At 34.6% G+C, this 26,442-nt stretch overlaps 1 protein-coding gene across 1 annotated transcript in view; it reads right to left on the reverse strand.

Moving 5' to 3' along the window:
- Positions 1–26,442, reverse strand: part of NEGR1 (neuronal growth regulator 1) — an 889,928-nt gene that overhangs the window by 208,639 nt on the left and 654,847 nt on the right. Inside the window, exon 5 of the mRNA XM_004603347.2 lies at positions 615–735. Coding sequence (XP_004603404.1) covers positions 615–735 — 121 coding nt within the window. The remainder of the gene's footprint in view (positions 1–614; positions 736–26,442) is intronic.

The raw sequence follows: 26,442 nt of genomic DNA on the forward strand, positions 1-26,442 counted from the left end.
GAAAGTAAAAGATGTGAAAAGGTTGGAGCTTATCAAGGAAGCCTGGAGGGATAGCAACGCTGATTGTTTCTCAAGTGCACTCATAGTAGTTGTGCCTGAAATTTTGAAGAGCAGTTTTACTTTACAAATAAACAGGGTAGCCAGAAGGAGCAATAGTGTGCTGGTTCTGTGGGCGGGATATAAATAAGAGACCCCAGACTTTTTTTTTTCTCTTTGGGTCATATGCAGCAATGCTCAGGGTTTATTCCTGGCTTTGCACTCAGGAATCACTCTTGGAGGTGCTTGGGGGACCATATGCGATGCCGGAAATCTAACCCAAGTTGGCCGAGTGCAAGGCAAATGTCCTACCCGCTGTGCTATCACTCAGGCCCTGAGACCCCAGTCTTCGGGGGACATGCAGGTAATTCTGATATACAATCCCAAACTGAGAATTCATTCTGTCTGGATGCTCTTAGCTAATAACTCTTCACATACCAGCCCTTTCAGTTTGTCTGCTCATAAAGAGGCTGTTGAGAAGCATTCAAATGGGTTAAGTAAATTGCTTAAATAATCATCAGAAACACACATAGTAGCACATAGTACTTAAAGCATAGCCATAATCACAAAATCCTTACTTCTTCTCTCCTTTGTACCATTCAAAGACTGGAGGTGGCACACCTGCTCCTTCACATCTTATCAATCCACTGCGTCCAGGGGCCACTGTGCCAGACTTAATTTCCTGAATTGTAGGAGCAACTGAAACAGAAACAAACCAAAAATATTGGTGAGGGAAGAAAAATCATCTTCAACAGGACTATGACACACATATATTTTATTCTTCTGATATTCAAAGCAATATTATGTTTGATGGGCCAATGCATCACTTTCCCAGGGTTTCATGTTTCTAATACAGAGCTAGTCATTTTGAGCTTCATTTTTCAAGTTGGACAATAGATGAATGTTTCCAGGGAGTGCAGAGTAAATTCAATACATTCTGGCTTTGCCTTCAACTGGAAAATGGCATCGGTGAGGGGAACACTTCATCTATACTTCAGTCAAACTTTACTCGAATAATAACTCCCATTTATTGAGTGATCACAGGGAGTCAGTTAGTAGGCTGGGTGCTTTATGTTCATGATTTTTTCACAGTAGGACTCTAAGCTTAATGCTGGTATCACAACCTTAGAAATAGAAAACTGCAGCTCAGAGAGGTTAAACATTTAAGTTGAAGCATTTAGAATTGTAGACTTAGTTGCAGAATTTAGAATTGAAGCTAGCTGATTAAATTCTAACTTAAATTCAACTTAATTCAGTTGACTTAATTTCTCTCTGACTATTCTCTAGGCTTCAGCTCTTTCTTTCTTTCTTTCTTTCTTTCTTTCTTTCTTTCTTTCTTTCTTTCTTTCTTTCTTTCTTTCTTTCTTTCTTTCTTTCTCTCTCTTTTTCTCTTTCTTTCTTCTTTTTATTTGGTTCATTCTACCTAGTATGCATTCTCACTGATTTCCACAAATTAAGTTCTGGTGCCTGCATCATCATGGAAATAAGCTTCCCCTTCTCCGAGAAGTTTATTGAAATATATCATAACTTACACTTTCTACCTTATGATTATTTGTAAGTATGACGAACTTTCTTGCTATTTGGCTTAAGATAGAATAAATATCCAATTTATTTATTTTTGATCAGAGATAAAAATTATAGTGCCTGTAAAGGAAAAAGACTGTGATCAAAATGCTTCTTTGCAATTGAGAGATAATACAAAGGTTTGGTGCTTGCCTTGCAATTTAGCAACCTCAGTTTTATCCCTGAATGGTCCCACAAGAACCACAAGGAGTCATTCCCAAGCATAGAGTCAGGAATAGCCCCTGAGCACCATCAGTCATGACCCCCAAACCCACCTCCACCTCACGGCCAACTTTCAAAAAAAGAATATTCTTTGTAGCAGTTCCACATTTTTATTCATCAGATATGTCTCAGCACAAAAAGAAAACTTTCAAATATGATGAAGCATACACTTAAGGACTTAAGGTGTGTGTGGGGGGGGCAGGGGGGACTTGAGGGTGAGAGTAAACTTAATAAATATAAATTTAAACAAAATGCCCAGAGATGACATGTAATATGGTGGAGAAAAATAATGAATTGTGGAATGTAAAGTAAGGGAAATATAAAGGAAAGAATGGGTTGCATTTTTCTGTAGAGTCACTGAGGTAAAACTCATAAGAAGGTAAGATTTAAGCAAAGACTATATGGAGATGAGACAGCTCACTAAGTAGCAGTTGGGAGACAGAGCTTTCCAAGAAGAGGAATGAGCTTGCAGACTAGCCCGGGACTAAAGAATAGTCTGGTATTTTTGAGAAATTCAAGAAGATCAGTGCAACTGAAGCAAAGAGAAAAGAGAATAATAGGAAATGTAGTGGGATGGTTAACTGATCACAGAAGAACCCAGTATTTACTCTATGTTATTTAAGTATGTCTGTGAAGGTCTTCTGTATGAAACCAGCTTCTGAATTTTGTGGAATCATTAATGCATATTAGCCTCTCAAATGTTGAGCATGCATCATTTGATCCATTTAGAGTGGGATGGAATAAAATGTGGTAATGCATCCCTTTTCTCCCTGGCTGTTTGCATTCTGACTCATAGTCTTCTGACTGTGGACTGAGAATTACACCATTGGTTTGTTCTCAAGCCTTCAGGCATGAACAAAATTGCAACTCTAGCTTTTTCAGGCCTTCAGTTTGCAGACAGCACATCTGGGTAATTTTTGTCCTTTCTAATTATTCTAGCTAATACCTTCAGTGTCTTATTCTCTATCTCTTTAAATGTTTTTCTCTCTCCTTCTGCCTACTCTCTTCTTCCCTCCTCCTGCCCCTCCCCTCTTACCCCTCACACTCCTCCCTTGCCTTCTTTCAGCCTTATCCTCACAGGTATTAAGATATCTAGGGGTTTATTTCTCTGGAGAACATTCACTGAGTATGTGGACCAAAACTGTACAAAGAAAGAGCAGATAAAACCTTGAGTTCCATTTTAAAGATCTGGTCTATGCTCTGAATGAAACAGTGAGTCACTACACAGGGGGAATATGATCTGACTTTTCTTTTAAAGGTATCTATCTGGTTACTGTGTTGAGAAAAGATGACAGAGAAACCAGGATAAAGGTTAAGGACTAGTAAAAAAGCTGTAAGGTGAGTTCCAGCTTGCATTGGAGATGATGGAAAGTGGTTGGGTTTGTTATTATTAAGTTGGAAGCAATAGAATTTATTGACAAATATCAAAGTAAAAGGAGTTCAGGGTGATTTTTTTTTCTTTTTGGGTCACACCCGGCGATGCACAGGGGTCACTCCTGGCTCTGCACTCAGGAATCACCCCTGGCGGTGCTCCGGGGACCATATGGGATGCTAGGAATAGAACCTGGGTCTGCTGCGTGCAAGGCAAACACACTACCCGCTGTGCTATTGCTCCAGCCCCCCAGGGTGATTAATTTAGTGTAACTAAAGTTTTCTGGGATGGGAAAAAGGGTAAGCAGGTATATTTTAGAGGAAATCACTAGGGATTATATGAATGTGCCATTTTTGGAATAAGCCTTAATTATTTTAGAATAATTTTACTATCACGTCTAATCTAAGTGGAAGGCACAAAGATTCTCCATATATCTTGTCCCAATTCATGGACAGCCTCTTCATTTGTCAATGTTAATGTCCTTTAACACAATGCTGTATTTTATATAGTTGATGAATCCAGATTGATGTATCATTATAACCCCAAACGATAGCTTATATTAGGATACTTTCTTGGTCTTGTATATTCTAAGGCATGGAAAAAGGCTTTATGGCATATGCTGTCAGTATAATATCATATAATTATTCTCTTTACCCTTAAAATATGCTGTACTTTGTCTATTCATCTCAGCCTTTCACTCTAGCAACTCTAATCTTTCTATTGTCTCTTTACTCTTGCATTTTCCAAAATGCAGCTGAAATAAAATGTTGTATACTCTTCACATTGACTTTCTGTACTCTTAAATATGCACTTAAGTTTCATCCATGTCTTATCATTGCTTTGATGCATATTTCTTTTCAGCATGACGTAATCTTCTACTATCTGGATGAGCACTACCTTACCAAATAACAGTTTGTTCCTTTCAATTATTCAAAATTATGGAAAAGTGTTATAACAACTATGCGTTCCTGTTTGTATGAATATAGCATTTTAATGCATTGGAGAGACATGATTTCAATTCCTTTCAATACCAAGAAGTATTATTATTGAACTGTGTAGTGAGACTATTGGATTTATTTTAAAAAATGTCAAAAAGCTATCAAATTCCTTGGTGGTTGTACAAATTTGCATGACCTTACCACCAGCAATGATTTAGAGTTCCCATTTATTCATATTCTAGTTAATGAAGATGCATTTTGGAGCTATCAATGATTCAGATTTTAGTCATTACAATGAATGCTTAGTGGCATTTACCTATATTAATTTGTAGTTCTCTGAGTATGAGAACATTTTTTGATATATTATTCATTTGATTAGCTGCTTACTGATGTATCTGTTAAGTTCTATAGACCATTTTTTAATTGGATTGTTTGTTTTATTGTTGAGTTTAAGTTATTTTTGCATAGATTTGGACAAAGGTCCTTACCAGATAATGAGTTTTACAAATATTTTCTTGTAATTTATGACTTACATTTTTATTTTCTGGATAATATGTGACCAAATCAGTTTTTTTAATTTATTGTGGCTTATTAACTACTTCACTCATGTATATGTACATATATATACTATCTCTTTATATTATACTTAAAATGACCAAAAAGCACAATGTGTCCTTGATGTTTCCCTCTGAATTATATTCTAGAGTTTTATATGCTTGTCTCCTTTTGAAAACAAATATTTCCACCTCTCTCAATCTTTCTTAACATTGTAACATATTTTAAATAACACTGTGGGAAAGGGTTTAGTATAGTAAGAACCATGAAGTTGTATGTAATAATTCTTTCAGACAAATAACCTAAATAATGTTCACTTTTAATATATTTTACATTTCTTAAAACAGCAATAAAATAAAGCTTAATGTTTTTTTAATAGGTGGTGAATAAGAAAACCATAAGCACTTTTACAACACGAACATTGTTTTCCCTTCTAAAAATATCCTAGTAAATACTTCACTCTTTGTTAAGGGTGATACTTTAAAATTATTGCGCCTCTATTTCTCTGTTATTTTTATTCTTAATCATAAAACTTCAGTTGACAGTTCTAGAAAAATATGCTAGAGATATTTTATTGAAATTCTTGAACATAATGTGTTTATTGTTTGTTTATTGTTATTTTTGTTTTTGTTTTTAGATCACATCTGGCAGTGCTCAGGGCCTAATTCTGAATGGAAGTCAATCTTCATAGTGACGAGGCGACCACATGTGGTGCTGGGGCTCAAACTTGGAGCACCTTCATGCAAATCATATACTGCAACCTGTTTAACTGTAACTCTGTTGACAATAAGTTGGTGTTAAACAGTAAAGACTGTTTACTAAAACTGATGAGTAACGGTCATGTTCATGAGATTAGACACACACACACATATAACTATAATTTACGTACACAACCATGCTGCATAAGGAGTCATTTAACACATTATAATTTTCTTTGTTAAGCAAATATTTATATCCCCTAGAAGAGGCAATAAAATAATAAACAAAACTGCATTTATTAATGATTATGAAACTGCAATAGTTTTGTTTGTGAGAGATGCAGGTATGATTTATTCACTCTAGTTCACACAGGCTTTCATTTCCATCTCCCTGTCATGCTAAGAGGCTGCAATCTTTATGTTATCCAACTATTACTGAGGATGAAATAACCATATGCAACAGGAGATTCATCATGGGCTTCTATTGATAACCTGGTTAGTTTAATTACTCTCTTTGTCAAAAGGGACATGACTCATTACAAACAAAACCATGAAATCCAGAACATTGTCTGAAAATCCAGGCGTAATGAGCCAAAATAAAAACCTAATTTGTCATTAAAGGCCACTTATGTAACACTGTGTGCATTTGCCTCAACACAAGGTGATTTACCTCATAAGTTAAAGGCACATGATCCTGAGATTCAGTGGACTACGAGGCACACTTTAAATGGCAAGATATCTAAAATGTCACATGAAAGCATAAAAAAAGAAGGGATCAAAAGTTAATAACTAGCATAAGACTAAGTCCTAAGGGCATATTGTTTGTAAGGGAAGTAAATGGCTATGTGCTATGCATAATCAATATAGATGGGAATCTCATGTAGATTTCATACTCAGGCTAAATGACAATGATCACTTATAACATAAATTTTGATATTGAAGGTCTTATTTAACCTGGTGGGTGTTCATGAATGAATGCTTATCTGTAATATTTGGTCTATTTTAAAATGAATCTTTAAAAGGAGTAGGATTAATTCACTTATTTCTTCACTTAAAAAATCAGTTTGATAAATATATGCATTAGAAATAAGCTAATGAAAAAATAATATTCCTGACCTCAAATAGTATTTTAAAATTGCATTTGTATGCATGTCTATAAATACGCATGCATATGTATGTTAACACATATACATGTAAGCATGCACACATAAGTACATATATAAATAATAAAATATTAGGGAATTACATAAATCAAAATGGAATTAAGTAGAGTACAAAATAAAAACAACAAGATGGTATTTTATGTTTCAACACCAGACCTTCTTGTTAATAAGCCAATAGTTGAGCAAATCATTGAGAGCTGTGAAAATTGGAGATATTTGACTATAAACATTTTATTTATAATAAAAAATAAGGTATTAAAAGAAATGGAAAAGTTAAAGTTTCTGAATTGAGACCAACCTTGAAATATGATCAACAGACTTATGCTTCAGCAAAATTATCATAGTGGTTTGATCAGAAACAATGAGTCTACGTCTCAAAAAATATATAATCTAGAAGAAGGCATGGCCATTTGTTCCAAGTGGTCAATGTAAATGGACTCTGAGATACAGCCTACAGAACATAGTTTGTCAAGATGATAGGATGGGGTAGTTGAAAGGAGAGCTTGAAACATTATTGGAGGGGCACTGAAACTTAGTTAATGAGTGTACTGTTGGAACATTGTATGCCAAACTTTATAAGTGGCAATATTCTAAATCACAGCACCTAAATAAAAATTTAGAAATATATTGGGGCTAGAGCGATAGCACAGTGGCAAGGTGTTTGCCTTGTACGTGGCCGACCTGGGTTCTATTCCCAGCATCTCATATGATCCCCCGAGCACCGCCAGCAGTAATTCCTGAGTGCATGAGCCAGGAGTAATCTCTGTGCATCGCCGGATGTGACCCCCAGCCCCCCAAAAAAGCAAAAAAAAGTAAAAATTGAGAAATATAAAGTTTTAAGCTATATATTTTTTTATTTATTTATTTACTTATTTTTTGGTTTTTGGGTCACACCCGGTGGTGCACAGGGGTTATTCCTGGCTCATGCACTCAGGAATTGCACCTGGCGGTGCCCGCGGGACCATATGGGACACTGGGAATCAAACTCTGTTCAGCCGCATGCAAGGCAAACACCTTACCTGCTGTGCTATTGCTCCAGCCCAAGCTATATAATTTTAAAATCAGTAGAAGCTGTGGCTCAGTTTCTGTAAAATCTGGTAGTCCATAGTAAAACTTTTGAATTTGAGTCTACCTCCTTTCAACCCTCTTAATTGAGGTCAACTTTCCAGCTGGCATTCCACGGCCTTTTGTAACCATCAAGATGATACCTCTCCCTTCCAGCTGAGTCCTGCAACGTCCACACCTGATTCTTTCTGACATCTTTGCTGACACCTCCACATCTACTGAACACATGCAGATGTGGCCAGAACTAGAGCTAGAGGGAGCTCACTATGAAGATTCATTCTCAGCACAGCAGGAATACAAGAAATACAATGGGGAAGATGCAGAGAATGCCATGAAGCTCAATGAGTTCAAATAAAACCACAAAAGGTTCTATCAGTACCAACCAACCAGTGTTGTAGACAAACAGAGTAACTTTACTGAGACCATGTTGATGGTATTTAATGAGCTCAAAGAAATGATGGCACACAGTCAGTAAAGCTCAAGAAACTATGAGAGAAATTAGAATACTACAATCAGGAATGACAAATAAAGAATCTGATTGGTGAAACAAAAAACGAAGCAGAGGGTCTGAGCTGTAGAAAACAGCAGCTGAGGAAAAGGTCAGGAAACATGAAGATGAGATACACAAAACCCTCTAGAAAACAAAAAAAGATGGAAATAAGTTTGAAAGGAAATAAAAAGCACATCAGAAAACTATGGGATGAAGTCAAGAGGAAAAATATGAGAATCATCTGGGTCCCTGAAGAAAAAGATGATTCAATGAAGAATCACTAAGTAAGAATTTCTCAGAGTTGAGAAATGCAGGGACTGATCTCCAAGAGGCCAGAAACGTCCCTGTGAAAATAGACCCAAATAGAAAAGTCCAAGATGCATTGTAATCTGAATGACAAAAGTCAAAGACATAAACAGAATACTGAAAGTAGCAAGATCAAAAAAGGAACTTACAAAGGAAATCTCTTAGGAATCATAGTGTATCTGTCAAATGAGACCCTCTGAGACAGAAGAGGAAAATGCGATAGAGTTAAAAGAATGTAATAAAATGAACACTTCACCAAGAATATGCTATTCAGCTCAATTATCATCCTGATTTGAAGGAATGATATAGAATTTCATGAAAAGACAACAGCTTAGGGAATTTGCGGCCTTGAAACCAGCTTTGTAAGAAGCATTAAGGGAACGTCTTTAAAAGGACAAATTTCTCAGTCCTTTGGCACAGAGTATGGAATTCTCTCATGGTGCCTCTACAAGATTTGGCAACATCTGTTTACGCTTAACTTATTAAGGGTTTTTATAATTTTCCCATTTTTATCACAATATCTTACATAAAATAGATATGAAAGTGCCATCTATAATATAAATTTTTCTAATGAAAAACCTATATTAAGTTTTGGGAATAAAAATAGAATTTCACAGTCTTATTCATATTTTCCCTCAAAAATTTAATTCTCTTTTTACTTTACTAAATTTTGAGTTTGTAAGATTTATCTATTTCTAATCAATTGAAAAATGTATTAGTATGCAATTAATACTTTAAAATTTATATATCAACATGAACAGAAAAATATTGTTTTTTAAAAACTATTTCAGCTTATCAACAGTTTACAGTTTGTGGAATTTCAGGAGTTTAGTTTTGAATAGTTTAGCTATATTTTTACAGGTATCACCACCTCCACAATAATTAAAAAATGAAAGATCTCTCCCACTTCTTGGACATAAAAAACATAACAAGGAAACAACAAATGGCCAAAGTCATCAAACTGAGATTTAGTCCATAGAATTAGAGTTTATGTAGAAGGAAGAGTGGCTGGGATGGGGATAGGATTGCCTTTGGGACACTGGTGAAGGGAAGTGGGCACTCTGGTGATGTATGTGGTATTGGAATGATATAATTAACACTATTCTAATCCTGTACTTTAGGAATCAACAAAATAAATGAGGTAAAGAATTGATATAGTGAAAATCATCATCATCATCATTATCATCATCATCATCATCATCATCCCATTAATTGTCTATTTTCTCGAGCGGTCTCAGTAATGTCTCCATTCGCCCTAGCCCTGAAATTTTAGAAGCCTCTCTTTACTTGTCTTTACAAACAGTGCTGCATTGGAGGCTCTTTCAGGGTCAGGGGAATGAGACCCATCATTGTTACTATTTTTGGCATATGAATATGCCACAGGGAGTTTGCCAGGCTCTCCCATGTGGGCAGGAAACTCTCTGTAGCTTGCCAAGTTCTCTAAGAGAGAGAACTAGGCTATAGATGTTGCTTCTGGGAGCTTGGTTTTATACTCTCTGGATGTTGGCCATTGATGGGATTACATGGTGCCGGGGGGCAGGGGGGAGGGCAGTTTCTGGGTGTGACTGCTTAGCTACTAGAAAATAGGGGATCTGGGTGGAAGAGTCCCAGTCTTGATCCAAGCAGGCTTTGAGTGAAAACTATACAAAAAAGATTTTAGATTGACACTATTATAAAGCCAATATTTCTTGGTACATATTCTGGTTATACAGTTGACACATCTAAGGTATCTTCCACATTATATGTTATGTTATCAATAGTTTTTCGAGGTTTACTAATATTCTCATATTCATGGGATGAAATATAGCAATAAATTGGGGTTAGGGTGGACTCTTGTTTTATTAGTTTGGCTCAACATGAATGTGCTTAGGTTTACTCCTGAATCTGCTTCAATGGTCAGATCTGGCAGTCATAGGGATGCCATATGCAATGCAGTGAACTGGGGTCAGCTACATACAGGGAAATCACCTTATACCCCGAACTGTCTCTCTGGTCTCCTGATAAATTTTATATAAGGATTAGAACCCAAACATTTTAATAGTATATGGTCACTTATTTGCCAGACATACATGAATTATGACTAATTGGATATCAAATTGGAATTTAATTATAAATGAGGCTTGATTAGGTATACAAAACACATATTTCCACTATAATACTCCATGTATCAAGAGAGTTAATATATGTCTTACCTAGAAAATATGATCAAATTATAAAACTTAAGTATTTGCTCTAGAGCCTATTTCTTTGATATGTCATTTCTCAGTGAATATTTGCCTTGGCCCAGCAGAGTAAGCAAATTTTACATGAAACATTCATGTAAATATATGCATCTATGTTTTCATGTTTCTGGAACTTTTTTCTAGTACATATATATTGTATTTTTTGTTTGCTTTGCTCGTCTCAACTGAAAAATTCCTTCAATTTCACTAAGGTAGCAAAGCAGATATCACTTGGGTCACTCAAATTTAACAGTATAAAGCCATTAGTAGAATAGACTGATGGAGTATGTGCACTATTATAATTTAGATATGCTTCTCTTTTTCAAATTGTGTACGACTCTGAGATGAAATAGCAGTACAGTGCAAAAAGTTCATTTCAGCTGTATGCCATTAGACAGATGTGGGGAACAGCAAAGAACAGATGTTGGGAAAAGCCAACAGAGAAAAGGTCAAGAAAGAGTTCATAACACCTGTGTGATCAGATGCTCATAAAAGATGAGTCTTTCCTCTTCATTTACTCAGTGGGATTATTCCTTTTCATTGTTTATCTAGTCATTTCAGGGTGAAGATAATTAAAGGTTCTTCATCCAAAACTCCAGGCTCTGCAGGTGCAAGTAATAGAACCACTGCACTTGGCACTCAACAAGCCTAATCAAGATGCAAGTTTTCTTAGTTACATGACAATAGCCAAAAAACCTTCTCTCCTATCCTTAAGGGGAGTTTCGGTTACATATAAATATTTTTAAATGTGAATTCAATTTTTTAATAAACTTATTATAATGAGTTAGATGTAGATATCTTTCCCAAAAATGATGAATGATAATCAGCATGCATATTTAATAATATTTAGAAAGGAATATGAAAAATAAAAAAGAGTAAAATAGCAAGAAAAAATCAATCCGACTGATCTACATATACTCTGATAAACAATCAGGTTGTTTTGGTCCAGGTTTGCCTTTGGGTAATACAGAGCAGTTTTGGTCAAATAGAATGTCTAAGAAACCGATAGAGTTTTCAGAACTTAACAGAGAACAAAAAAAATGATCAAAATACTATTGTTACAAGTGAGGATGGAAGCTGAATAAATACTTCCTTGGATGCAGCTTGCAACTAAGAATGGGAAATAATTACAATCTTTCAAAAATTGGCCCAAGTTTTATAGAAATGCATCTTAAGATGTCTCTTGTGATCAAGCAAATGTGTCTCTGCTTTACTGGTTAATTTGATCTTAAAGAAGCCAGGAAGTTCATGCTAGAGGTAAGGATACTGTCACTGTCACTTTCATCCCATTGCTCATAGAATTGCTCGAGCGGGCACCAGTAACATCTCCATTTTAAGACTTGTTGTTACTGTTTTTGGCATATTGAATACACTGTGGGTAGCTTGCCAGGCTCTGCTGTGTGGGCAAGATACTCTTGGTAGCTTGCCAGACTCTCCGAGAGGGGCAGAGGAATCAAACCTGGGTCAGCAGCATGCAAGGGAAATGCCCTATCGCTGTGCTATCACTTCAGCCTAGGCAAGGATACATAATTTTTGTAAATCATCTCGTCATATTTTTAAAAAGGTATACTAAAATACAAATCATAATCCTTCTATTAAAAGTCATATTAAATTAAATCATTGGCAGTGTTCATCATAGATGAAAAAAATCCAGTTTCTAACATACTTATGTATTCCCAAGATCTTCAGTATTTATGCACCATGGAAATAGTTTAGTAAAAAGTTTCAACTTTGCCATGAAAAACATGTTGCTATTTTACCAGAAACATATTCACTATCTGAATTACTTAACTTTCCTAACCCCCTTTTTCTCATCTTCATAATGCATGGTATCTGCTTCAAAGATTGTTGTATAGATCACATACAAGTTTGGAAATTGTTTACCTTACTGTCTTTCACTAAAGTAGAAATAAAGGTTTTAAAATACACTAACTTATTAAATAGAAATGATAGCAAGTGAAGAGTGTTTTCACAGTTTTTGTCACTTTAAGATCATACTATAATGATAAGATGTGGATAGAAAATGGAAATGACTAGATAAAAACAAACCTCATTGTCTTGGTGTTGCAAGTGCAATTAGTTTAATTAAGAGCTAAGCTACTATACAGATTTTGCTTGCTATCCCAGTATAAAGCACTTCTATTTTGTCTTAGTGTATTATCTTGTGGGACTTGTAGTGCTATTTCCTTTAAATATATGTTGTTTCCAGACCTTCTCAATATATTATAAATAGAATACTAATTTTGAATAGGATTGGAAACGTGTAGCATTTACTCCAAGATTTCACACCCTTATCTAACTTTCCTTGTGGTAATTGAATAAGAAAATTTTCTCCCAAAATTTTATTTATGGTAGAATTATTTAAGTTCTTGTTGACCAAGAAGAAAGAGGGATGCGTTCAACAGATTGAAGAGCAAAAGTGCATCAAATCATTTTAAGGAAGATATGTAGGGTGAAGGTCCATTATGTGTGGGCATATAAAAAAAATCAATGTATTGATTAAGTCAAGAATTTGACCAGATAATTTTTCTCTTTCACCAGAATTATGATGAGTAGAATTTCACTCAATTTGACCTCAACAATTTTATGGAATATCCAATAACAAATATGACAGCATAATGAAATGTGATTGCCAATTCCCTTCAATTTGTACAGGTGCATAAAAGCCAAAACACTTTGCAAGTAATTTTACAGCTAAAATACATAATTTCGTATTGTCTAATTTTAGAAACATAGGTGAAGGCATTTGCATGTGTCCCATGGGTCCCATAGAGGACCTATGCAAAAAAAAAAAATTCTGTCTAAACTCATGGGTTTATGTTATTATAGGATTTAAACCCTTTAAGGAGGTCAACTTTTTAAAATTTATATTGATATAAATAATCTCGAATTGTGTTGATCGTGTTTTTTCATTAGAGATCACTAAGGGTTAGGTAGTTGGTTTATCTGTGACTGATGAAGTGGATTAAAAAAAACAAGCAAGGAGAGAAAGGGTTATGAAATGAGTAGTTTGTTGGTGCTCAAGCAGAATTCATTCATATTACTCTTCTAGCAAAGGTCAGCGCTAGTGAAATTACAGCTTGGAGTAGCTATCTCCTTACACTCAGCAATGCTCAATTCAGTGATGCATCCACTGCAAAATATGTCTGAGATTTATTGGACCACCAGCCATATCAATAGAAATTAAATGGTTCACTGTTTTCCTAGCTGTTCCCTAAACTTTCTTTTGACTTTATTCATTTTTTTTGTTCTCTTCTCTATAGTCAGTCATGCTGAAATTATAACTGCATGTGATTGATTTGGATACATTGGGAGGTTTGCAGAAATTGTGAAGTCAAGATTCTCCAAAGACATCTCTATTCTCAGCACATAAATGTTGTAACAAACGTTGCCTTTTGCTTACAAACCTTCCAAATCCTTAAACATTTGAATGCATCATTTTTATATCAAATTTTTAATAAATTTTCTGTTGGGGGAATTATTTTTAGTAATCACGAAAAATAAAGACTAGAAGAATTCAGATGCTTTTTTTTTTCTATAAAACCCTCAAATCTTCTTGGAATATTTCTCATGGAAATATTTTTTAAACAAGGTGTGTTAAGGTTATGCTGTTTATTGCCATGTTTTAAATCATACTACATTCTTCAAAGATTAGTATTGGGTTCTAAGAATATGAATAAACTGCATTGATCGGTAAATATAAGGGTTTTTTGCAGTCGATATATGAAGAAATAATAGAAATAAAGATGCATTTGGTAACAAATAGGTATAGAACTGGTAGAATCTTTCCTGAGGCTAATTCCTTACTAGATCATGTTTCACAATAGCCTCAGAACCAACTTCTTCCAAGGAAAAACTTCCTCCAAGCAAATCTGAAAGCTTCAGGGAGCTTTGATAAAATTTCTAAGCTGATAAAATTTCTGTTCTCTGAAGAATAATCATTAGATAGGATATTCCTTCGCTGACAAATTGTTTATTATTTCTTCTTATTTCTGTGGCCTTCAATAATCTTAAAATAGCACATTTGAAAAGATGATTAAAATTCAGTTATTAAAATTATTTAATTCTGAAAAATGAATAATTCATCTTGCTAATGTATTCTAAAGAATTACTTTCCAAACGCTGTCTTGAAGGAAAAGGAAGACTGAGTAGTTAGGAATAGAAAGGGAAATTAAACCAAAAAAAAGTAGTTATACTATAGAAATGTACTTGTAAGCTATTTTTCCATGGCTTTACATGTCTTTTGTAGAATGTTAGAAGTGCAGTAAAACTATAGAAAATGGAATAAGTGAATGCCATTTTTCTATAAGCATAGTTTTTTTCTAGTAAAAAGAAGGCTATTAATCTGAACCTCTTCTAATCCATTTATTTCAAGGTGGCAAACTACTTTGGCTCAGACCTATATCCTGGAGGTTATACTAATATGATATTTCCATATGTTCAGAGGAAAGCAACAGAGGGTATGATTGTTAAACAGATGTACTTTATCCCACTTGCCTTGAACTTGAGAATAAGGAGAAAAACAGCATAGCAGGAAGCAATACTAGTTGTAGAATTGAGAGGTAATTTTTTTCCCACTTGAAAAACAGTTTTGGACACTTCTATTTATAAGAAAGAAAAGCTATACCAGAGCAAACACAGTAGTAGTAGCTAAGAGAAAAAGAGTAAGACATGAAGGAGGAAAGACATGTTATCTACAAAGAGTGTATCTTAAAGAAATCTAAAGGTGTGGGAGGAAGACTGTAATTTTCAGAAACACTAAATTGATTTATTTGGGCTTAAGATTTTTTTCTACACGGAAATAATGCCATTATTCCTAAAATTATTAAATAAAATATGGCATGAGAAACCACTACTTAAGAGCAAAAGTAATTTGACAACCTAGTGTTTCAGGAGAAGTTTGACTGACAAATAAGAAATTCATGTCAGCAAGAACAGAATATGAATAAATTATTAGGGAAAACTTTGGGGCATTTTTCTCCTTTTCACAGAAGAAATTCTCTCTTATTCCTTTTGAGACAAAGAGTGAGATAAAGAGAGAGATGCCTAAAATGTAGCCTTCCTGCTTAAAATTGTAATACTTTTAGTGTTCCTTCAGTCAAAAATCAGTGGATTCCCTGAACTTTCTGCTCTCATCCTGCAAAGTCTCTCTGTGCATTTGATGAATAGTTGATATTATCAAATTATTAATCATTTCAAAAACATTTCTAACTTGATGATCAAATCCTTATTATGACATAGGTTCTAACTTTAAAATGCATCTTGTCACTTCTCTCCACTCTTTGGATAAGATGCTAGAACAAGCCAATATTACCTCTTGCTTGGAATTTTCCTAGTTTCCTAATGGGTCCCTCTGCTTCTGCCCTTTCTACAGGGCATTCTTAATATAACTGTCATAGTATTTCTTTTTAACCAATTCAAATCCTCAATCCTTATAGCACGGGGTCACAGCACAGTTTCCTATCCATTCAGAATGCAATTTAAATTCATTAAAATGGTTCTCACCCCCCTAAATAACCCGATTCTTCTGCTGTATCTCTGACCCAATTTCTTTACACTTTTCCTCTTGCCCACTCCACTCTGGACACTTGAGACAAAAATGATACTCAGGAAGCACATATTAAAAGTGTATCTACTTCAAGCCCTAAATACTTGGCACTTCCTCCTTTTGGGAAGCATATCCCTCTGACGACAGCATGTCTTACTTCCTCATTTCTTGCTCAGCCAATTTTGCTTTATTAAAAAGGCCGTCCTTGACCCCTATATAATAAGCAACTACTCTGTAATTTTATAAACGATTCTTTTTTGTTTGTTTGTTTTTGGGTCACACCTGGCGATGCACAGGGGTTACTCCTGGCTCTGCACTCAGGAATTACTCCTGGCGGTGCTCAGGGGACCATATGGGATGCTGGGATTTGAACCTGGGTCGGCCGCGTGCAAGGCAAACGCCCTACCCGCTGTGCTATCGCTCCAGCCCCCAGTGTAAACGATTCTTAACCGTCTTAATTTTCCTCCATAACTAGCTCTATCCAACATAAGTTAACTTCTTTTATTTGCTAAATTAACTCCTTCCCTTGCTAGAATATACAATCCATGCAGGAATAGCCTTACTTTACATAAATGACATGTCCCAAGTACCTAGAATATAACAGGTACTCAATTAAAACTAAAGGTTATATTGTTCTTGTTGAATGAGTAAGTAAATGTTATGTTTTCTGTATTATAGGAATTTTATTGAAGACCAAGGAAGATGCCGCAGTACTATTTAATGTTCTGAGTAGAAATATTGTAAATTATTATCATTTGTATATTTAACATCCCCAATGTAGTGTGACTGAAAAATTAATAATACAAATCATAGTATCAGTCATATTTTATAAAATTCTATTACCCTATATAATGATGTCTTATGTTTTTAATAATACTCTAAGATAAGTATATAATACTAAAATAGTATATATGTATGTACTTATAAAGATATATAAAGTATATCTTTATAATATATAAATATTGTATGTTTATATATATTATAGGGCTGAAGTGATAGCACAGCAGGTAAGGTGTTTGCCTTGCATGCGGCCGACCTGGGTTCGATTCCTCTGCCCATCTCAGAGAGCCTGGCAAGCTACCAAGTGTATCACACCCACAGGGAAGAGCCTGGCAAACACCTCGTGGCATATTCAAGATGCCAAAAGCAGTAACAATAAATCTCACACTGGAGACATTACTGGTGCCTGCTCGAGCAAATAGATGAGCAAAGGATGATAATAACAGTGACAGTGATATGCATTATATATAAATATTGTATATTTATGTCTTATATATTAAACATAATATATTACTCAGTACAAGATATGATTTATTGCAAAGTATCTGAAACTAATGGCTAACAATAATATTTAATTTTTATATATTATACGGTGGGCTGGAGTGATAGCACGGCAGGTAAGGCGTTTGCTACCGAGAGTATCTTGCCCGCATGGCAGAGCCTGGCAAGCTACCTATGGCATATTCAATATGCCAAAAACAATGACAACAAGTCTCACAATGGAGATGTTACTGGTGCCCACTCGAGCAAATCAATGAGCAATGGGATGACAGTGACAGTGATATTTTCTGGCAATCTATGAAACACATATCGCCGTGCTATTGCTCCAGTCCACTGTATTATTATTAAAATATAATATATTATCAGCAGTGTTTTTACATGGTTTCTATCAATATCTTCAGACTCAGAAAAAAATCACAGGTGACCTTTAGGCATAGAACATATTCTAGCCAGTTGTAGTTACAATAATTTTGTGCCATAATAGCAACAACATCTTATATTATAAAGCAGATGACACCAGTTTCATTCCAGCTTTCCTATCAGCGGTGCCATTGGTGACAGCAATCACATGGGCAGTCCAGTCATCAAAAGGACTGAAAGTTCTTATTCTACCTAAATTGTCAAGAATTTCAAAGAATTATCCAGATGATTTTTGAAGACAGAATTTTACAAACTCCTTTAGGTACAAAGTGCTTCCCATTATAAAGCTAAAGCTCTATGATTCTGTCCTGAAATGTTTGTTTTGTCCTCTTTTGTAGTGATGGGTTGTCTGAAATGAATTCTAAATTTCAGAGTAATTCAGTATTGTTAATATGTAATAGGAAACAGAGCAACCATGAAAGCCAAAGAACAGCTAGTGCTATGCAAGCCAAGGACTGTGGAAACCTTCCATGTTCCAGAGGATTTAGCGCCACACAAAAAAGGAAAAAGATGATGGAGACTCACCATATGAAGATTCTCTAGTCCTCCAGCTAACCTACATGAAATGCATGATAGATCGGCAGGTATTTTTCCAAATTGATATGCCAAATATTGAAAATATTTATTCTAAATTATTCTTAGAATTTTTTTTACTCAATGTAGTGATAAAAACTAGATTTGAGTGATTCTTGCCTTAGAGAAATTTCGGGTTTCATTGGTATTGGGTACTGGCTATGATGTGTCATATAATTCCATGTTTCTCTAAAGTTCAGCAATAGATACTTTTAGAATGTTTGTTTCATAAATGAATGTAATTAGTGAAAATTATCTTTATCCAAAAGTGTCAGTTTTATGGATTTTGATAAAATTTAACCTAAGTGTCACTTTTTAGGGAAGATTGCTCACACCTGGCTGTGCTCAGGGCTTACTCATGATTCTGGGCTCGAGGATCACTCAGTCCCTTTCGAAAAATGCTTAATATTGATATCTTTATAATGTATATAGAAATAGTAGAATTTCTGGGGCATATTTCCCCTAAAATCAAATCTAAAACTAATCATTTCTCTGGAAAGGTTAATGTTCTATACATATATAAAACTGCATATTGATTATATAATGCTTGCTAAGTAGTGTTTGCTAAATGGGTACTTGGGAACAGAGAAATAGTATAGAGGGTCTTCCATGTGGTCAACCCAGGGCTGAGTCTCAGTATCACAGACAGCTACATATGGCTTCCTGAGCCTATGCAGGACTGATGCCTGATTGCAGAGGCAGGAGTTAGACCTAAACACAGATGCTCTAGAACGTGACTAATCAATCAGTGTATAATTTGACTAGAAACAATTGAAATTGAATTATATATGTGAATCCAAACAATTAACTTCTATTATCATTTTGTTACATGTCAGTGTAGGTCTTCTACTTAAATTTGAGCTGTCTTCTGAAATGAAATTCACTGTTGGAGAATAATATTGCTATAGCCTAAAATGTATAATACTGATCAAGATAATGCCCCCTATGAGGTTTTTTTTAATCTTCACTTCTCTTATGTGTTCCCTATGAAATAATAGTATATTACAGTTCTATTTTCTTCTCATTAAAGAAGTCCTGTGAGCTAGTCTAAGAGTACTATCAAATATTTTAAGTTATGATACTCTTGATGTGGTTGTGTGTTTACATGTTTGCATTTCAATTATTTATTCCAAAATAATCTATATTTAGGAACTGAATTCAAGGGATTTCTAGAATACTTTAAATGAACAATTCATTAAAACCAAAAATGGTAAAAATATATTTGCACAAATTATACTGGAATTCATAAACTATAGAAAATATGCAAAAGCACTAGGTACAACAGGTTTTGTCTTTTAACATTTTAATGAGCTTTGGGACTTTCACTCATATTAGTTATGTTACCCTAATTGCTCATTATAATTCAAATGTGCATTTTATATTTAATTACAATGCTTATAAAGATTTGGTATGGACAGTAAATTATTATAACTAGCATGTGCACAATGATTATGAACTGAGTTTATTAACTTTTATACCAGCATTCTGTATTGGTAACTTTCAGCTTTACCTTAGTGATTAACTATCACGAAATCACAAAATTTGTGATTTAGTTAGTGATTAACTATATTATTTGATTAATATATAGGTAAAATTAACAGTAAATGTCAAAAGTCAATGCCCACTTTATTGCCATTTTTCATCAAGTTTATATTTATGTTCCTTAGCTATGCCATTACTAGAGAAGTTAATTTCAATATGTTAAAATAAATACTATTATGTTACCCAATAATAATAAATATTGGTTTGCTAAAACATTTGAACAGGGAGGCCAATTCTAGATGATTAGAAATTATCTCCCAGTGTAGGTAAAGCTAAGAGACTTTCTGAGTTGTCAACTTCTTTACATTTTAAATATAAACTAATTCTCATATTTTCTAAATATTAAGAACTGTTATCTTCATCAAGAAAAATTTCCCTTCCCAATTGCCATAATATATATTTATATAAATCTCAGATGTTAATTATATGCCTAATATTTATAAAATTAAGTAACACAAATAGGTCCAAGTTGATTTTTCCACTGAAATTTAGTACAGGGCTCTGTATCAAACACGCAGTCAATATGGTCAGTTAGGATAGCAAATAGACTTTCTTATAAAACTTCACAGTCTAGTCAATACATTTAATGATATGTAGTCACTTTTCATTTTCCTTACTATGCTTCTTTATAGTCCACATATGTGAGACACCATTCTGTTCTGCCCATCTCTGCCTGATTTGTCATGGTATTACACCCTATAGTTTCATTCATGGTAAATTATATTTTTGTATTCTTTTCTTATAGTTGAAGAGGGTACTCTTTATCTTTTATGGAAAAACAAAGTTTGCACGGGAATTAGAAAAGCATAATATTTGTCTTTGATGAAAAACAAGGCATGAAAAACAAAGTTTGTATAGGTATTAGCAAAGACTGTTTTTGTAAATCCAACCAATGCCTTAAGAGTGAAATTTATATAATGTAGTAGTTAGAACTTTGCATAAAGCATTCAATTATGACATTAGCTTATGACCAATTACCAATTTGAAGAATACTGGGTGATCATGATAACAATTCTAACAATTTCTTCATTCCACTTTATTGTTGCATGGCAACAATAAAATATACTTTAAAAACATGGACAAATTCAATAAAGGCAGTATATTAAGAAAGAGCATAACTTAGCTTTCACATATAATGAACATTTTAAAATGTAAGGTGATATTACACATATATGATTGCCATTATGATATAACAATTAACCTTCCTAAAATCCTCCAGTAGAAACTACTCACTGATAAATCTGATATGCATAAGTACATAAGCAATTATGAATAGATATATTACAATTATAAATAGATATATTACATATACACATATGTATATTACATGTGTAATATACATATCTGTGTATGTCATGTATTGCATAAGTTTTTACTAAGTACCAATATCTTGCCATCAGCTACCATCAGCTGGATAGTGCTGTAATAATATAATATACCATTCATTGTTAGCTATGAATCTGAATTCCTGGTCAATTTTTGCATTATTCACGAAATTTATCATCAATCGACTTACAAAATATTTATGTCTTTAAATGAATTTTTATTATGATAGTGGCTATTATGTATAAGAAAGCTACATCACCATCATACTACTATATAAAATAAATTATTTATATAATATATATAGCTAAATAGTAATATAGTAGAGCATAGCTATAAATAATGATGCTATTATCCTTAATATGCCATGATATCTAAGGTTCACTTTTTCTCTAGTTATACTCTTTTATTACTGCATCATTTATAATATTATATAGCATTAGTAATTAGAAGTACACCTTTGACATAATAAAGTTGTGTAACATGGTTGAATAAATCAGAGATTCTTGGCGCACTTAGGCTACAATCATATTTTCAGAAAAAATAAAGCTAACAACTTTCCTCTGAAAATCTCCCCTCTTAAATTGAACAAATAAAATGTGCCCTACAATTATCCCAGAGGCAACTATCCACCATATTGGTCCATATCTCCCCTTGAGGCAATATTAGTCATTTTGGGAAACACTACAATAGATAACTGAATGATAGTTTTTCTACTTTGATTTGTGAGAAAGATTTTTCAAGATTATTTTTTGTTTAATAAGCTATGTGTTTGAGTGAGGACAAAAAGTGATAGGTTTAAACCTATTAATTCATTAAGTGTTTTCATGACAAGATTCATTGAATATTTAATATCATGAATTAATAAATCATTCAGTAAAGAAACAAATATGACTGCATAGTCTTTTAAGTAGTCTAACACGTTTTTATTGTATAAACTTAAATTACTTTAAAATTATACTTGTGCCACATTGAATATCATTTGTGGTAAATTAATGCATAGCAATGCTAGAGTAAATAAATATGCCCTGTCTTTTTTTCTTCTTTATTTATTTGTCATGCATAAATGTGATCTAACATGCCCAATATTAAAGCTTCCATAACTAATAATCTCAACTTTTATATATTTGGAGGTCTCTGCCTCAGTGGCATAGGAATTCCTTGTCATTTCCTTAGTTGTTATATATTCTAATCCCTTGGCAACGAAACCTTTGGTATTTAGAGTATTAATAATGTTCACTGAGTAGGTCCAAAGGCCTATTATTGTACTGTTGGTAATTTTTCTATGGTGTAAAATCGAATCTTCTGTGATAGGACTGTGAGTGTGGTCCAATGTATGGAAGTGTGAAAACTGGATTAGTTCAGAAGACAGGGGCTGAATATAGACATTTCAATAGGAACGGATTGTCCCGAGGAGAGGGATTAACTCAAGGTGTGAGACGTCAAAAACATTCATTCTTGTGGAAAATCAAGAACATATGGGAAAATTTCAATTAATGTATATGGATTTTCTTTACCCATTTGCACACTCTTTGCCAAAGAAGGGGAATAAGTAACATTTTAAAGACAAAAGAGAAAATGTCTTTTATATAATGACTACTTCTTTCTCTTTCCTCTTGGATTGTTAACTTAGTAGGATTTAAACATACTGTTTGTTGTATCCATGGAAGACTTAGAAGAAGAAATCCCATCTGAGAGAATAACAATTTTTTTCTTTTTATTTTTTTTTTCTTTTTGGGTCACACCTGGTGATGCACAGGGGTTACTCCTGGCTCTGCACTCAGGAATTACCCCTGGCGGTGCTCAGGGGACCATATGGGATGCTGGGAATAGAACCCATTTAGGCCAAGTGCAAGGCAAACGCCCTACCTGCTGTGCTATCGCTCCAGCCCCCATGATTTTCTAATTGTCTGTGGAGTGAAGGTAAACTCACTTCTTGAGAGTACTACCCTTGAGAGCGACTGGGCCAGGGAATCTTGAGGAACAGATAAGGAAAGGGATTTAAGGAACGAATCAGCATTCAGAGATAGACTATTTTTTTTTTGAAGGTCAGGTGGATTTCGATTTGATGTTGCAGGGACTCTGTGGGTGATTTTTGTGGTTGGATGGTATCATTGAACTGCGATGGCCAAGCATGCAGCTTTGGGTTTTAGGTAAAAAGCCATATGAAACTTTTGCACTAGTTTGTGGGTCTTTATCCTGAATCTCTGTCCCGAGAGAATAACTTTTATTATACAGGTGAACAGATATTCTATATAGAAATAGTATCATTTTTAACAGGAATAGCCTGTGCAAGCAGGTGGGCCATGAGTGATCTTAAGCAAAGAGCAGGTGGCCTCAGTGGGTGGCCTCAGGAAAATGCGGGAACAAAGAGCCAGGACAATCATGGCCAAGCTCAGGCAGCACTAGGGGGGCTGGGCTGGGCAAGGTCCAGCCAAGCTGGCTTTAATGCACACACTGCTGAAGCTCAACTTTGAATTCTACTGGCATGTGTACCCTGGCATTGTAGACGAGGAAAGGATTTTTTAGAATTTCTATTGTGTTTTTTTTTCCTGCCAGGACTATAGATAGAAGGCATAATACTATTAGCTTTAAAGATCCCAAGTTCCTAAATAAATAGAAAATGTTGGTTCAGCTTCCACAAATTTTTCTTTCCTATAATGTTTTAGATTTATTTCACAATCGGGAGAGGAGAGCTTAATTAAACACAGTAACCTTGGAAGCCTAAAGTTTGTCCACAGACTCCTTGGAAAGATTCCCCACTGTTGTGGTCTCGTGTGGCATCTGATGTAGTATTGCATAGCAAACAAAATGGCTTTCAATTGCTGAATGCAAATTGCGATTTACTCAAAGGAGAGCCTTAAGATGTAATTTTTTAAATTACAAAGAATGGGGACACATATTATGAGGATAGGAGTGGGAGGTAGACAAATAAACAATATAACTATGAATAGCAAAACACAGTGTTTAAAAGGTCTTGAAAAAATTTTAAGAATAAGATTGTTCACAAAATTATAAAAAGAAATGGAAGAATCCAAAAATTTGTTTCAGCCAAATGTGTTGGATTGACTGCAATCCAACACTGAAAAGCATTGAGTAGATGAAAACAGAAAATGAGGAATTCAGACTAATTAGAAAACAGATTCTGAGCAAAAGAATAAAATTCTAGAGTATCATGCATGTGGTGCTTGCCTTGTACACAACTGATACAGGTTCAATCTATGATAAGCCCCAAATGGTCCCTGAACATCCCTGAACAATGCCAGAAATGATACCTGAGTTTAAAGCCAGCAGTAAGCCCTGAGCACCTCTAAGTGTGGACCAAAGCAAAACAGAAAACAAAACATAACCATAAATAATGAACTAACATCTCAGCCACTTATTCAAACAGATATTAAGAAGAGCATAGTATATTACATTTCAGAAATTTAGTATTTTTTTGGACAATAAGATATATTTTTCTCCTTTCATCAGACCACAACCCGTAAGGTACATAGAAGACAAGGTCAGCAAAACCCTCCATGATTGAAGCTACAAGTATCTTCAAAGATGACAAGTAACTGACCAACCAAGTGGAAACAGAGATAAACAAATGGGACTCTATTAAACTAAGAAGCTTCTGCACCACAAAAGATACAGTGACCAAAATACAAAGACAATCTACAGAGTGGGAAAGGATATTCACCCAATACCCATCTGATAAGAGGTTGATATCAAGGATATATAAGGCACTGGTTGAACTCTACAAGAAAATATCCAACTCTATCAGAAAATGGGGAGAAAAAATGAACAGAAACTTTTCTAAGGAAGAGATATGAATGGCCAAAAGGCACATGAAAAAAATGCTCTGCATCACTAATCATCAGGGAGATGGAGATCAAATCAACTATGAGATACCACCTCACACTACAGAGAATGGCCCACATCCAAAAGAACAAAAGAAACCGCTCTTGGAGAGGATGTGGGGAGAAAGGGACCCTTTTACACTGCTGGTGGGAATGCCGACTGGTCCAGCCCCTTTGGAAAACAATATGGATGATTCTCAAAAAATTAGAAACTGAGCTTCCATTCTATCCAGCAATACCACTTCTGGGAAATATATCCCGGAGAAACAAAAAAGTACAGTCGAAATGACATCTTCACTTAAATGTTCATCGCGGCACTGTTTGAAATAGCCAGAATCTGGAAAAAACCCAAGTGCCCGAGAACAGATGACTGGTTAAAGAAACTTTGGTACATCTATACAATGGAATACTATGCAGCTGTTAGAAAAAATGAAGTCATGAACTTTGCATATAAGTGGATCAACATGGAAAGTATCATGCTAAGTGAAATGAGTTAGAAAGAGAGGGACAGACATAGGAAGATTGCATTCATCTGTGGAATATAAAGTAACAGAGTAGGAGACTAACATCCAAGAACAGTAGTATATAATACAAGGAGGTTGGCTCCATGGCTTGGAAGCTGGCCTCACATGCTGGGGGAAAGGCAGCTCAGATAGAGAAGGTGACACCTAGTAATATGTGGTTGGAGAGCCCGAGCGGGAAGGGAGAAGCGTGCTGAAAGTAGACTAGAGACTGAATACTATGGCCTCTCAATACCCCTATTGCAAACCACAACACCCAAAAGGAGAAAGAGAACAAAATGGAATATCCTGCCACAGAGGTGGGTTGGGGTGTGGGAGGGACGGGATTGGACAGTGGGAGGGATACTGGGTTCATTAGTGGTGGAGAATGGACACTGGTAGAGGGATGGGTTCTCAAACATTGTATGAGGGAAACACAAGCATGAATATGAGTAAATTTGCAACTGTACCCTCACAGTGACTCACTAATTTAAAAAATAAATAAAATTAAAAAAGATATATTTTTATCCTTTCAAATATATAGGTATATTTAATATTATTTTATCATATATTAAATTATAAAGGATTACAAAAGTAAAAAATCTTAGCATAAAATTTAAGGTATATTATAAGAATGGAGACAGATTTTAGAATGTTGTTTATGTATATAATTTAGTATGATAAATCCTTATCTATAAACAGCAATGTAGTAATGATAGAAATTTAAATGTTCGAGTTTATAGAAATTATCTCATAGCCTACATAATACATCATTATCCT

This window comes from Sorex araneus, chromosome 5, assembly GCF_027595985.1.
Source record: "Sorex araneus isolate mSorAra2 chromosome 5, mSorAra2.pri, whole genome shotgun sequence".
NCBI lineage: Eukaryota > Metazoa > Chordata > Mammalia > Eulipotyphla > Soricidae > Sorex > Sorex araneus.